Source organism: Sinocyclocheilus grahami, unplaced genomic scaffold (assembly GCF_001515645.1).
Source record: "Sinocyclocheilus grahami isolate Dianchi unplaced genomic scaffold, SAMN03320097.WGS_v1.1 scaffold895.1, whole genome shotgun sequence".
NCBI lineage: Eukaryota > Metazoa > Chordata > Actinopteri > Cypriniformes > Cyprinidae > Sinocyclocheilus > Sinocyclocheilus grahami.
In genome coordinates this window covers 177573-192953 of record NW_015506074.1, presented here as the reverse complement: position 1 = coordinate 192953, position 15381 = coordinate 177573, and the positions used below count along the sequence as shown (strand labels likewise).

At 35.1% G+C, this 15381-nt stretch overlaps 1 protein-coding gene across 1 annotated transcript in view; it reads left to right on the top strand.

Annotated features, from left to right (window-relative positions):
• LOC107563883 (protein kinase C-binding protein NELL2-like) overlaps positions 1-15381 on the top strand; it is a 60801-nt gene that overhangs the window by 24945 nt on the left and 20475 nt on the right. Inside the window, exons 4-5 of the mRNA XM_016248851.1 lie at positions 7400-7573; positions 8900-8996. Of these exons, the coding sequence (XP_016104337.1) occupies positions 7400-7573; positions 8900-8996 (271 nt within the window). The remainder of the gene's footprint in view (positions 1-7399; positions 7574-8899; positions 8997-15381) is intronic.

The window sequence follows — 15381 nt, the reverse complement described above, 5'->3', positions numbered from 1 at the left end:
CACACGCACACACACACACACACACACACACACACACACACACACACACACACACACACACACACACATACACACACACACACACAAATCCAGATCCCACCACTCTACAGCACAAACAGGACAAATTACATGCTTAACTTTAATGTTTGTTCATATCCCTAACACTAATTATAAGCAAAAGTATGCTTGACTTGGCTAACACCTAATTATAGTTGTTATACCCACAAGATTAAAAAAAAACATACACACATACAGTACATGCTCACACACACACACACAGCTCTGGGCAACAAGTAAAGTTTATCTACATACAACGTCTAATTATACGGTTCAGTAAAGTGTGTTCGGTCACCGATGTACTATAAAATGAAATGCATACAAAATATAAAACATAATATTCATTAATATGAATAATATGAATAATAATATTAAATAATAATTAAAAAAAATATTATTATTTATTAATATTTAAATATGTAAAATTAAAATATTATATAATAAATTATATTTAGTTAATTTATTAAATATGCAATTAAATATGCAATTAAGTTATTAAATAAAAATATAAATACATTAAATATTAATTCTAATTCTAACTTTTAACTTTCTGTGTTCAAATCTATTCAAATTCAATCTTTGATTATGAATTTTGCCCAGCCTTGCTTCCTGTTGCACTTGACTAAACTAAGTAACGAATCTGTTTGCTTCTTCTCTAGCGTTGTTCTGCTCTGACACTTGTATTGTTTTCTCTGTTGGATTAATCACTTCTGCTTCTATTATTCTCATTTGCAAGTTGCTTTGGATACATTTAGCATGTATAATACTGACGAATGTCTACTCAATCAGAGTCGTTTCTGGCTCGTGATGCACAATTGAGAATCAGTGCTCTACATGATGAAGCATTTGTTTAGTCAAAGTAAAGTTCACACGGTTAATGCTCGCGCTTTCTGAATAGATTGCAGTATGATGGAGAGAAGGAGACAAAGTGAGGGAATTAAGAAGAGGAAGTTTTCCCTCGAGACGCTCTTCCAGCGTCATTTTTAGTGCTTGACCGGCGAGCCGCGGTGGATTCTGCCTCCCCGAGCGCGTTGTTTTCCCGTCCCTGTTCAGCTCATCATTAACTGTTTCCCTGCGCCGTGTCCAAATCCGCGGCTCCCTGAAGACTGATTAGAAGTGTTCCCTCTCTGAGTCGAGTCTAAGAGCAGCACTCAGCAGAAATAAAACACTCTCTCTCCAGGAAGACTGTTTCAACACCAACAATTCTTTCATCGTGCAAATAAGTTTGCATGAACTTAATATAAAGTTGCTTTCCGTTAGAAAAACTGCTACACGGGGAATTTAGGCTGTATTGGACATGGATCGTTTTCCCGTTGTCAGTGCATTACTGTCAGTGATGGCGAGTAACTGGCTAAAAATAGCTTGCTTTTTTTGGAAGAGCACACATAAAATAATATCCGTGAAATAGAGAAATCACATCTGTCTCTGTGACGGCACTAGAGTCTGTAAACAGCAAATAAAAGCCAGAAACACTCTCAGCCTGTCAATCATTTTATGACATGTTTGTGGAGGGCGGGGCTTCTGGAATTTGAATGGAATTTGGATAGAGGTGGTGAACAGGATGCAAAATTGCAGTTTAAATTTGAATCTAAGGAAGTAGAATTAAAATGAATTGAAATTCAAAATATGACTGGGATTTTTAAGAAAATCTTTGGTGGTGTTTAAAATGGTGATGTTTAAAAACAAAATTTGAAGGAAGGAAAGAAGGATGGATGGAAAGATGGATGGAGAGATGGAGGGGTGAACAAATGGATGGATGGATGAACAAACAGATGAATGAATGGATTAATGATGAATGGATGGACAGATGGACGGACAGATGGACGAATGGACAAACAGATGAATGGATGGATGATAGATAGATGGATGGATGGGTGAACTAATAGATGGATGGATGATGGATGGAGAGGTGGATGGACAAACAGATGGATGGATGGAAAGATAGAGGAAGGAACAGATGGATGCATGGATGGATGAACAAACAGATAAATTAATGGATTAATGATGGATGGATGGACAGATGGATGGACAGATGGACGAATGGACAAACAAATGAATGGATGGACGATAGATAGAATGGATAGATAGATGAATGGATGGATGGGTGAACTAATAGATGGATGGATGGTGGATAGACATACAGATGGATGGATGGATGAAAGATAGAGGAAGGAACAGATGGATGCATGGATGGATGAACAAACAGATGAATGAATGGATTAATGATGGCTGGATGGACAGATGGACGAATGGACAAACAAATGAATGGATGGACGATAGATAGAATGGATAGATAGATGAATGGATGGATGGGTGAACTAATAGATGGATGGATGGTGGATAGACATACAGATGGATGGATGGATGAAAGATAGAGGAAGGAACAGATGGATGCATGGATGGATAGATGGATGGATGAACAAACAGAAGGAATGAGGAATGAAGGAAGGAAAGACAGACAGGTGGATGAACAGATGGATGGATGGAGAGACAGAGGGACAAACAAATGGATGGATGAACAAAAAAAAGAAGGAAGGAAGGAAGGACGGAAGGAAAGACAGGATGATGATGGATGGATGTTTGGATGGATGGATGGATGTTATAGATGGATGGATGGTGGATAGACATACAGATGGATGGATGGATGAAAGATAGAGGAAGGAACAGATGGATGCATGGATGGATAGATGGATGGATGAACAAACAGAAGGAATGAGGAATGAAGGAAGGAAAGACAGACAGGTGGATGAACAGATGGATGGATGGAGAGACAGAGGGACAAACAAATGGATGGATGAACAAAAAAAAGAAGGAAGGAAGGAAGGACGGAAGGAAAGACAGGATGATGATGGATGTTTGGATGGATGGATGGATGTTTGGATGGATGGATGGATGGATGAACAAAAAGATTAATGAATGGATTAATGATGGATGGATGGACAGATGGACGAATGGACAAACAGATGAATGGATGGATGATAGATAGATGGATGGATGGAAAGCTAGAGGAAGGAACAGATGGATGCATGGATGGATAGATGGATGGATGAACAAACAAACAAACAGAAGGAATGAAGGAATGAAGGAAGGAAAGACAAACAGGTGGATGAACAGATGGATGGCTGAACTGACGGATGGACGGATGGATGGATGGTTGGATGGAGAGACGGAGGGACGAACAAATGGATGTATGGATGGATGAACAAACAGAAAGAAGGAAGGAAGGAAGGAAAGAAAGAAAGACAGATAGGTGGACAAACGGATGGGTGGATGGATGGAAATTTACACTAAGTTCCAAAACAATTTGGATGGATGGATGGATGGATGGATGGACAGACAAATGGATGGATGGATGGATGGATGGATAGATAGACAGACAGACAGATGGATGGATGAATGTATGGATGGAGAGGCAGAGGGACAAACAGGTAGATAGATAGAAGGATGGGTGAACAAACAGATGGATAGATGATGGATGGAAACTTACACTAAATAATAAAAACAATATGGCTGTCTGTAAGGCATTTTCAATCAAAATTATGTAAAATGCCACACTGGGACTCAAATGAATCAATGACATTTTTCATCAGAAGGAAATTATTCACTAGAACTAGTTATATTTTAGGAAAGCACGTTATTTTTCCTGACTGTGAAAAGAAAATTGAACTCTATGTTTTCTACCATTTAACATCGTTTCGCAGAAACACAAAATTTGACAGAAAATGGCTCTTGTCATCAATTTGGACTCAAGATTCAGATTTGAGGGTCAGCAGGTCAAGCGTTTTGTTTGTTTAAGACTGTCCTATTTGAAAGAATAGCATTTTTAATGACGACGTTCGCTTCGGTGAAGACAGCAACATCACGCCGCGCCGGCAGAACTATAGCAGCCGTGTCCTTACTGTAATTGTGCTCGTTGAACTGTGTTTATTGAAGCCAGCGCATAATAGGGGCCTTGTGAAAGATGTTAATTACATTGTACGCCGAGTCGATAAAGCAGGTGGCTCTGACATTGGGCTGGTATTGATATTCCCTTTCTTTGCAGCTGGAACAGCACTGACTAGAAGTGCAAGGCGAGAGGAAAAGAACTCATTAGGTCCCTGTTTGTAGATAAATCAAAACCTGCGTATCTGTAATTGGCTTCTCTCGAATAATGCTCTCGAGCATGGCGATTTTTTGTGAGGAGGAGGAAATAAAACTTGGTAGTCTGCGCAGGCAGGCGGGCTGATGACTTTTTGGCAGCTTTCCCCATTAACGCCTCCTTCAAGTAAATCTCAGTAGAGACGAGCAGAGCAGAGGAATTACAATGTGAAGGAAGCTTTTAGCTCATCTGTATCTGCCGGTGTTTCCTGAGTTTGTAGTCTGTGATGAGAAAGACTGAGTACTGCAATATAATACACAATATAAGACAGTAAATATACGTGGATTTATTGCATGCAAAAACAAATATGTGGCAATGAAGCTGTCATAAAGACTTGTCAGTCTGACTGCAATATATATCTTCTGTTCACCAAGGCTGCATTTATTTGATCAAAAATGCAGTAAAAATTATGAAATATTATTATAATGTAAAATAGCTGTTTTCTATGTGAATAGATGTTAAAATGTAATTTATTCCTGTGATCAAAGCTGAATTTTCAGCATCATTACTCCAGTTTTCAGTGTATCATTATAATCTTTTGTAATCAATCTTTTGTAACATTATAAATGTCTTTACCGTCAATTTTGAACAATTTAATGTGTCCTTGATGAAAGTGTTCATTTCTTTCTTTTGCCAAAAATTTGAATCGTAGTGTATCAGAGTTTCCACAAAAATATTAAGCAGCAAAAACTTTTTTATATATTATGGAATAAATTACATTTGAAAATATATTCAAACAGAAAACTTCTCACTTCTTCAATAATTATTTCACAATATTTTTACTGTATTTAAAAAAAAAAAAAAAGTCTGGTGGGCAGAAGAGACTTTTTTCAAAAACATTAAAACATTTTAATGATGCCTTTCTGATTTTTAGTATGTTCATGTATATTATATACACATTTTGTAATTATTTTAAATAATAAAAGTAGAATAATATATAATAATAAATAATATAATATAATATACCTATGTGGATCTAGGTGGACGAACACTTCAGTAAATTGTGTTTTAATAAAAAAAAAAATCTAATATTACCAAAATTCATTATACATTCATGTCTACATGGCAAAACTCTATAAAACATGCCTGTTAGCATGAATATTAATTGTGAAAGCATATAGTACAGTTTTGAATAGAAACAATGAATTCATACGGATCTATTCAAATCAGTGTCAAAAAATGCAGAGCAAAGTGTATTTAAATATTTTAAAAAACCAGCAGGCCAATAAAATAAGAGCTTTTGGTCATATACTGAACAAAACACTATGGTTTTGTTTGATATTAATAAAAAAGGGGGGCTGGCAGACTCCCTCTGTGCCAAAACAAAAGTACAGTCTCACTACGAGGACTTGCTGGACAGAATCCATGCTGGTCAGCATGTGATGAGGATCTCCTGGGATATTGTTATGGAGGACATTTGGAAAGTTAGATAGATGCATTTCAGATGGTTAGAGACGAGCGTGAAGCCCTCATGCCGGTGATGTGCCCCAGGGCCATGGATTCGGCCCGCTTTATTTGCGAATGCTGCAAAATATGCAACACGGCTTCTTTTGTTTGCAGGTCTGGCCGTGTGTCAGAGATCCCACTGTGTCCTCTGCTGTCAATGACATGTTTAGTGGGAAGAAATTATTAAGTATAGTATATTTTGAGTGGTGCTTGTGCAAAACTCACCGGCACAATGACATGGAGCGGGGTGTTGCTAAGTGGTTGACGTTATTCTGAGTGGGACAGTAACAGCACAGCCCTTCTTAAGCAGTTCTGGTTACAATCATTTTGTTCCAGGTCTGACCTGAACTAGATTCAGTACAATTCAGCACAAATCACACCATGAAAACAGAAAATCAGACAAACACCGTCAACATTAACACTTCTGATATGTTGCAAAAAGTAAACATGACAACAAATGATTTATAAAAACGTATTTAAGAAATATGTTTGAACATTTGTTTTTCACAAATTGTAAATATTATAAACAGTATTGTAAATACATACTTTTTAATAAAAATTTTAGATTTTTATTTATTTTTACATTTATTTTTTAATTGGATTTAATACAATTAACCAAAAATTACTATAAAAAAACAAAGCAAAAAACACTTTAACAATAATACTTCTCACATTCTCACATGTATATATAAAATGAAATAAATATTGCATTAAATATTTTAATTTGAAAAAATTTCTAATATTACCAAAATTCATTATACATTCATGTCTACATGGCAAAACTCCATAAAACATGCCTGTTAGCATGAAAATTAATTGTGAATGCATATAGTACAGTTTTGAATAGAAACAATGAATTCATACGGATCTATTCAAATCAGTGGCAGAAAATGCAGAGCAAAGTGCATTTAAATGCAGAGCAGTTTTTGTGTTTCAAAAAACCCAGCAGGTCAATAAAATAAGAGCTTTTGGTCATATACTGAACAAAATACTATGGTTTTGTTTGATATTAATAAAAAAGGGGGGCTGGCAGACTCCCTCTGTGCCAAAACAAAAGCACAGTCTCGCTACGAGGACTTGCTGGACAGAATCCATGCTGGTCAGCATGTGATGAGGATCTCCTGGGATATTGTTATGGAGGACATTTGGAAAGTTAGATAGATGCATTTCAGATGGTTAGAGATGAGCGTGAAGCCTCATGCCGGTGATGTGCCCCAGGGGCATGGATTCGGCCCGCTTTATTTGCGAATGCTGCAAAATTTTCATCTTTTTTAACATCTTTTTTTACATTCAAATTTAAAATGGTTTGAAATTATATATATATATATATATTAAATGAAATAAATATTGCATTATACAGTATATACAGTACATATAAAATTTGGTTTTGTCCAGCTAATCATGAAATTTGTAGGTCAGACTGACCCGCTAACATCACAATCAAAGAAATGTCATACACAGAAGTCTCTCCAATCCCACCGAGGCTACATTTATTTGTTCAAAAACACAGTAAAATCAGTAAAAACACCTCAGAGTGTCGAAACTTTGCAGGCATGTTCATGACCCTAAACGAAAAAAAATCTCACAATTTCAAGAAAAACATCCTAGTATTTCCAGTATTTCCAACAACTCAAATATTCAGATTGACCCGCAACACAATATAAACCATGACTTGAGGAATCATTCATTCTAGAGCACAAACTTAGAATAAATAGTGATACCTTCTTCATGATTATTACATTGACTGTATTTCTACAGGCTGCTGGAGCTGGAGAGCAGCGGACAGAAGAGCGAAGTGCGTCTTCATTTCCAGACCAAAGGCCAGCAGACATACACGGAGATCTTCCCCTACATGCTCGCCGACGACCAGTGGCACAAAGTCTCCGTCTCCATCAGTGCTTCACATGTGGTGCTCTATGTCGACTGCAATAAGTATGTGAAATTACGTGAGAATATAATGAAATACACTACAAAACCACTTCTTAGTCTTTTTGACCTTTTCCAGTAAAAATATCCTTGAAACAATATAAACATCCCTGAGAAGCAACCCTACATAATATAGTAAGACTTTCAGAAGATGTATCTAATATAAACAAATTTACCAGTGCAGTAAAACAAAATAGTCATGAAAACATGTCAAAATGTATCTCGTTTTAGGGATTTTTAGATACTTTAACTGAGAAACCAGATAAAAATACTTTTAGCACTGCGAAATGACACATTTTACTCAGTATTTCTGTCGTTTCTCCAATACAAATACGTAAAATTCCTAAATCAAGATGCATTTACTTGAGGTGCAAAATTACTTAAAATATTAAGTCTTATTTTTTTAAATGTATCAAAATGAAGTGAGTTTTTGCTTTAAACAAGAAAAAAACATTGGTCACTGGGGGTCAGAAAAATTAATTCAAACTGAAAAAAAATTCTGAATTTTTTTTTTACTTTATATTTCACAATTCTGATTACGGTTCACAATTTTTACTTTATATTTCACAACGCTTTATATCTCAAAACTTTTACTTTATTTTTTGCCATTCTTATTTTACATCTCACAATTATTTTACATCACAATTTTTACTTTATATTTCACAATGCTATATATCTCACAATTTTTTTCTTTAAATTTCACGCTTTATATCTCACAATTTTTACTTTATATTTCACAATTCTTACTTTACATCTCACAATTTTTACTTTATGTTTTACAATGCTTTATATCTTAAAACCTTTACTTTATATTTTGCAATTCTTATTTTACATCTCACAAATTTTACTTTAAATTTCACACTTTATATCTCACCATTTTTACTGTATATTTCACAATTCTTACTTTACATCTGGCCATTTTTACTTTATATCTTGCAATTCTGACTTTATATGTCATAATTCTTACTTTACATCTCACAAGCTTTACTTTATATTTTGCCATTCCTTACATCTTGCCATTTTTACTTTATATTTCACAATTCTGACTTTATTTTTATCCCAAGGTGGAAACAAGCTTTCATTCTTATTACATTTGCTTCTCAAATAAATGAATCTTGATTTAAGAATGCTATTTGACTGAAAAACAAGACAAAAGTACTGAGCAATAATTTTTACTACATGCCACTTACTCAGTAAAATGTGTTAATATTACTAAAAGCATTGCTTTCCCAAACAATGTATTCAAATACCATATTGCTGTGGTGCTGAAATTGCTAAGAATCATGAAATTTCACTGATATTTTTTGACGTATTGGGACAATTTCTCTTCAGGATCTACGAGCGAGTGGTTGCTGTTCCTCTGATGGCGATCCCAGAAGACACGTCGTTCTGGGTCGGACAGAGAAACAGCGCTCATGGCTTATTCAAGGTGTTTCATCTTCACCCCACACAGGGATCATGGATCAGCACACATGCACATCAGCAAACAGTCGCACGCTAGCATAATTCGCTTACTGTTTCTCAACTGTGTGCAGTATGTGGCTTTTCTGTATACATACATACTGTATACATGTGCAGCATAAAATACACTGCATCCCACAATGCACTGCTACTTGCATTTGCAGTGACATATGGACCAGTGTTATCGGCTGTCATCTTTCCAAATTTGTCAAACAGAAAAATATTAAGGCCTTTTGGCTCAAAATTAGATTAAAAATGCAAAATAACATTTGATGCATTTGACAGATGCTCTTATCTTAAAGTAAATGACGGTGTTATTGTGGTTTACTAAAGCTATAACCATAAACATATTCATTACTTGAAATAAAATGAACTTTAACTGAAATAAAATATAAAATTGTATTAATCTTATTTGCTTCAGCCAAGGTTATTACTGTTAACTCAAATTAAAATTACTGTTACAAAAAAAAACAAAAAACTGAAAAAAACTTTTATTTCAGATTCTCATTTCTGTTTAGTTTAACTTGAAGTAATAAATTTGCTTCTCAAATAAATGAATCTTGATTTAAGAATGCTATTTGACTGAAAAACAAGACAAAAGTACTGAGCAATAATTTTTACTACATGCCACTTACTCAGTAAAATGTGTTAATATTACTAAAAGCATTGCTTTCCCAAACAATGTATTCAAATACCATATTGCTGTGGTGCTGAAATTGCTAAGAATCATGAAATTTCACTGATATTTTTTGACGTATTGGGACAATTTCTCTTCAGGATCTACGAGCGAGTGGTTGCTGTTCCTCTGATGGCGATCCCAGAAGACACGTCGTTCTGGGTCGGACAGAGAAACAGCGCTCATGGCTTATTCAAGGTGTTTCATCTTCACCCCACACAGGGATCATGGATCAGCACACATGCACATCAGCAAACAGTCGCACGCTAGCATAATTCGCTTACTGTTTCTCAACTGTGTGCAGTATGTGGCTTTTCTGTATACATACATACTGTATACATGTGCAGCATAAAATACACTGCATCCCACAATGCACTGCTACTTGCATTTGCAGTGACATATGGACCAGTGTTATCGGCTGTCTTCTTTCCAAATTTGTCAAACAGAAAAAAATTAAGGCCTTTTGGCTCAAAATTAGATTAAAAATGCAAAATAACATTTGATGCATTTGACAGATGCTCTTATCTTAAAGTAAATGACGGTGTTATTGTGGTTTACTAAAGCTGTAACCATAAACATATTCATTACTTGAAATAAAATGAACTTTAACTGAAATAAAATAAAATATAAAAATGTATTAATCTTATTTTGCTTCAGCCAAGGTTATTACTGTTAACTCAAATTAAAATTACTGTTACAAAAAATATATATAAAAAACTTAAAACTTTTATTTCAGATTCTCATTTCTGTTTAGTTTAACTTGAAGTAATAAAAATTTATAATAATTTTAAGTAATAATTTAATTAAAGATAGAACTAAGAACTAGTAAATAAAAATGAATAACTACATAGACATAAAAAACTAATAAAATAAAAACACACAACAAAATTACTAAAACTTGTGAAAACAGAAAATATAAAAAATAAAATCTAACTTAAAAGGATAACTATAATATATCAATACAAAATGTCTCATTTTTTTATTTAGTTTAACTTAATATACTAAAATAACTAACTAAAATTTAAATAAAAAACAAAAAATGAAAGAATACATCTAAAATAAAACTAAAAACTAAAATTATATTCATATCTCGAAACTAAACACTGAAATAAGCATGCAACATATGACAACAAATGCATTATGCAACATATTAGTAGCATGCATACTGTAAATTTACAATATAACCTAGTACAATGCTGTTTATTGTTGTATAATACTGTAATATTTATCATTGCATGCTGTTTCGCATATTATTTGTCGAAGGTATGCAGTATATAGTCCACAGTATGATGTTAGCCATAAGTTACATACTTCTGTTAACTAATTTGAGAGGAAGTACGAGTTTTTTGTGGTAATTCACACCCATAACTGTGGTTTATTAGACTATAAACCCACACTGAAGCATGTGTGTGTATGTGTGTGTGTATGTCAGAGAGCCTCTTTAAGATTTGGAGTGTCGCTTCAGGTTGTTAAATATCTCCAGAGTTAATTGGCAGATGAGGGGAGGCTGGAGGTCGTTTGCGGTTCTTGACGAGATTTTCGGTCTCCATGGAGACGCTAATTACTGCTTAGCCGTAAAAGAAAACGTGTGTTTCTGTCTTTCATTTGCATGTACAAAATCCCAGATATCTTCCACCAATGTATTTTTCCTGCATGCATTAAATGTAATAGTCGCCGTTTGCACTTATGTTTCGATGTAGCCTACAGTTTAAGACGGTTCGATTAGACAAGATTTCACACTTATGTAATATTTAGAAGGTGTGAAGGAAGCACAGCGAATTATATTAGCTTGATCTCTTTAGTTTTCATATAGATTTGTATAAATGATAAATATCAATACAAAATGTCTCATTTTTTTATTTAGTTTAACTTAATATACTAAAATAACTAACTAAAATTTAAATAAAAAACAAAAAATGAAAGAATACATCTAAAATAAAACTAAAAACTAAAATTATATTCATATCTCGAAACTAAACACTGAAATAAGCATGCAACATATGACAACAAATGCATTATGCAACATATTAGTAGCATGCATACTGTAAATTTACAATATAACCTAGTACAATGCTGTTTATTGTTGTATAATACTGTAATATTTATCATTGCATGCTGTTTCGCATATTATTTGTCGAAGGTATGCAGTATATAGTCCACAGTATGATGTTAGCCATAAGTTACATACTTCTGTTAACTAATTTGAGAGGAAGTACGAGTTTTTTGTGGTAATTCACACCCATAACTGTGGTTTATTAGACTATAAACCCACACTGAAGCATGTGTGTGTATGTGTGTGTGTGTGTGTGTCAGAGAGCCTCTTTAAGATTTGGAGTGTCGCTTCAGGTTGTTAAATATCTCCAGAGTTAATTGGCAGATGAGGGGAGGCTGGAGGTCGTTTGCGGTTCTTGACGAGATTTTCGGTCTCCATGGAGACGCTAATTACTGCTTAGCCGTAAAAGAAAACGTGTGTTTCTGTCTTTCAATTGCATGTACAAAATCACAGATATCTTCCACCAATGTATTTTTCCTGCATGCATTAAATGTAATAGTCGCCGTTTGCACTTATGTATCGATGTAGCCTACAGTTTAAGACGGTTCGATTAGACAAGATTTCACACTTATGTAATATTTAGAAGGTGTGAAGGAAGCACAGCGAATTATATTAGCTTGATCTCTTTAGTTTTCATATAGATTTGTATAAATGATAAATAAATAAATAAAGTTAACACAAAAAATAGTAGTTGGGACAGTAATGTATGGAAGCCCGTTTCCGCCACTCAATAAAAAATAAAAAAAAGGTAATTGCGACTTTTTATCTCACAATTCTGACGAGTTTATACCACGCAGTTCTGAGAAAAAAGTCAGAATTGTGAGATTAAAAAGTCAGAATTACCTCTTTTATTTTTTTATTCAGTGGCGGAAACGGGCTTGCATAGTAATGTGACCATTAAAAGTTCAAGTAAATAAAATACAATTTTGTAAATACTTAAATTTAAATAATTTAGAACAACAGCAACAATAACAAAAAAGAGATTTAATGGTTAAAGGTGTAAGAAAGAAAGAAAGAAAGAAAGAAAAAGAAAGTCAATGCATCTGAAAAACAATACAATAGTGCAATCTTTCTTTTTTTCTTTTCTTCATATTCTGCTGAATAGTTTTGTGGACACCGTGATACTTTGAAAAAGAAAAAGAACTAAAAAGAACAGCATTTATTTGAAGTAGAATAATTTTGTAACATAAATGACACTTCTGACCAATTTAATGCGTCTTTGATGAATGCGAGTATTAACTTCTCTCATTGTTGAACAGTATTTTTCAACAATACAATAGTGCAATCTTTCTTTTTTTCTTTTCTTCATATTCTGCTGAATATTTGTGTGGACACCGTGATACATTTTATATTTCAGGATTCTTTGATGAGTGGAAAGTTAAAAAGAACAGCATTTATTTGAAGTAGAATAATTTTGTAACATAAATGACACTTCTGACCAATTTAATGCGTCTTTGATGAATGCGAGTATTAACTTCTCTCATTGTTGAACAGTATTTTTTACATTTGAACAGACTTTATATTGATGTAGGCCTACTGACATCTTAGTCACAAAAGCATGTTTCAGTCCTTCACTTGCACGTACAAAATCACAGATATCTGCCGTTTGGTTTGGCTTTCATCTTCCAGCAATTTATGTCTCCTGCACGCATTACATAATAGTGGGCCGTTTGCACTCAGGAATATTGATGTCCAGTTTGAGACGGCGGCGCTGATCAAAGGCGTCATTACCGTTCGATTAGCCGTCGTTCCACATGTGTTGACCGTTCGAATGACTCTCATTTAAACAATCATTGCATGCATATGCATGTGTGTGTGTTTATAATACATTGTGGGGACCAAATGTCCACACGGATAATTAAACCTGAAAATTTTGACATTGTGGGGTTCGGCCTGTGTGTTTTTTTTACCACTATTTTGAATTTTACACCACTGTGTTTTAGAGTTAACAGAAATGTCAGTAAAACTAATGAATAATGGTGTGTGTAATGAGCTGCCAGTACTTTTTATGTTATTTTACGGATTTATTTTTTACAATGTAGGTTTAAGGTTGGGTTAGGGGATAGAAAATATCGTTTGGTCAGTATAAAAGTAATAGAAGTCTATGGAAAGTCCCCACAATTCACAGAAACGTGCGTGTGTGTGTGTGTGCCTGGTATTTATCATGATATGGGGACCAAATGTCCCCACAAGGATAGTAATACCAGTAAATGTTGACCTTGTGGGGACATTTTTTAGGTCCTCATGAGGAAACAAGCTTATAAATCACACAGAATGAAGTTTTCTGAAAATCTAAAAGCGTCCTGTGAGGGCTAGGTTTAGGTGTAAGGCGACAGAAAATACGGTTTGTACAGTATAAGAACCATTACGCCTAATGGAAACACAACATATGTGTGTGTGTGTGTGTGTCGCTGACTCGCAGAGAAACCAAATGACATCCCGAGTTGCTATAAATTCAGAGCGTTCACCTCTATTTCCCTCTCATTGCCATGGAGAATCCGGAGAAACCTGCGTCGGCTTTTGAATTCATGGTAGGAAAATTGAGGAGGCAAGACAATTTCGAAAACAATTTCTCATAAGTCACGGCGCTCGGCTCCCGCGAGGGCCAAAATAAATGCTTTCTGGCGGCCCGAGAAGGGCCAGGTTGCCATGGCAACCGAGCGGCCGCACGCCGCGGATGGAGGCCAATCAAATTAAGGCACATATGAAACAAATTCAATCTGTATCTGCTTGTTTTGCTTATCAGAGTGGGACAGCGGCGACTGGGAGCTGTTATTATGCTCCCGCCGCCCACATCATTTCCTCCCCGCGACGCGTATTATGTCCAATTACCCGAGTGCGTGGCCTTGCCCACCTCCTATTAGAGTCTCCTCGCTCGGGCCACGGCTGCACTCAAGCGCCGCTTCATCTCTGCTGGATCCCGAGTGCTGCTGTTTGATTACGCCACGAGTCGCAAACTTCTTCACTGGAGCCGGGTTCGTGCCGCCAAGCCAAAAGCTGCTGGCTGCCGAGTTCGTGAGTGATCAGTGTTTGACATCGAGAAACTATCCGCAAACTAAAATGCATGGAGCAAAAATACAGTTGGATAAAAAATAAGCATGAATTATTACTGTTGAAATTGGCAGCACTAAAAAAATACTGCAAGTAAAATATATATGCAAACTAAATATATATAATCAAGAAACACGACTAGAGTTTTTTTCAACTGCTTACCCACCAAATCTGTACTTGTCACACAGTTTCTGAAAGCTGACACTCAAACAGCAGAAGCACACACCAAATCTGCAAAACCATACGCTAATTCTCAGCCTTTCACTCAGTTTTCAATTTCATAAAACGCTTTTTGCAAAACACGACACACAGTTCTCTATGTAACACACACAAATCTAACAGGAATTAATCTTATGGCAAAGGTGTTTGCAAATGTTTGCTTTTGAGATGTGTTTGTGATATTTTGAATGCAGTGCTTCATTTTGCAAGAGATGGGATGCATTTTGCATTCTTGTGTGTAAAGTTTTGAAAAAAAACTTTAAAAAAAAGAGGCAAATATTTGAAAATGTGTGTAAGCTGTTGAAAAAAACCCTGTAAAATAAATAAATAAATAAATAAAAATAATATAGTTTC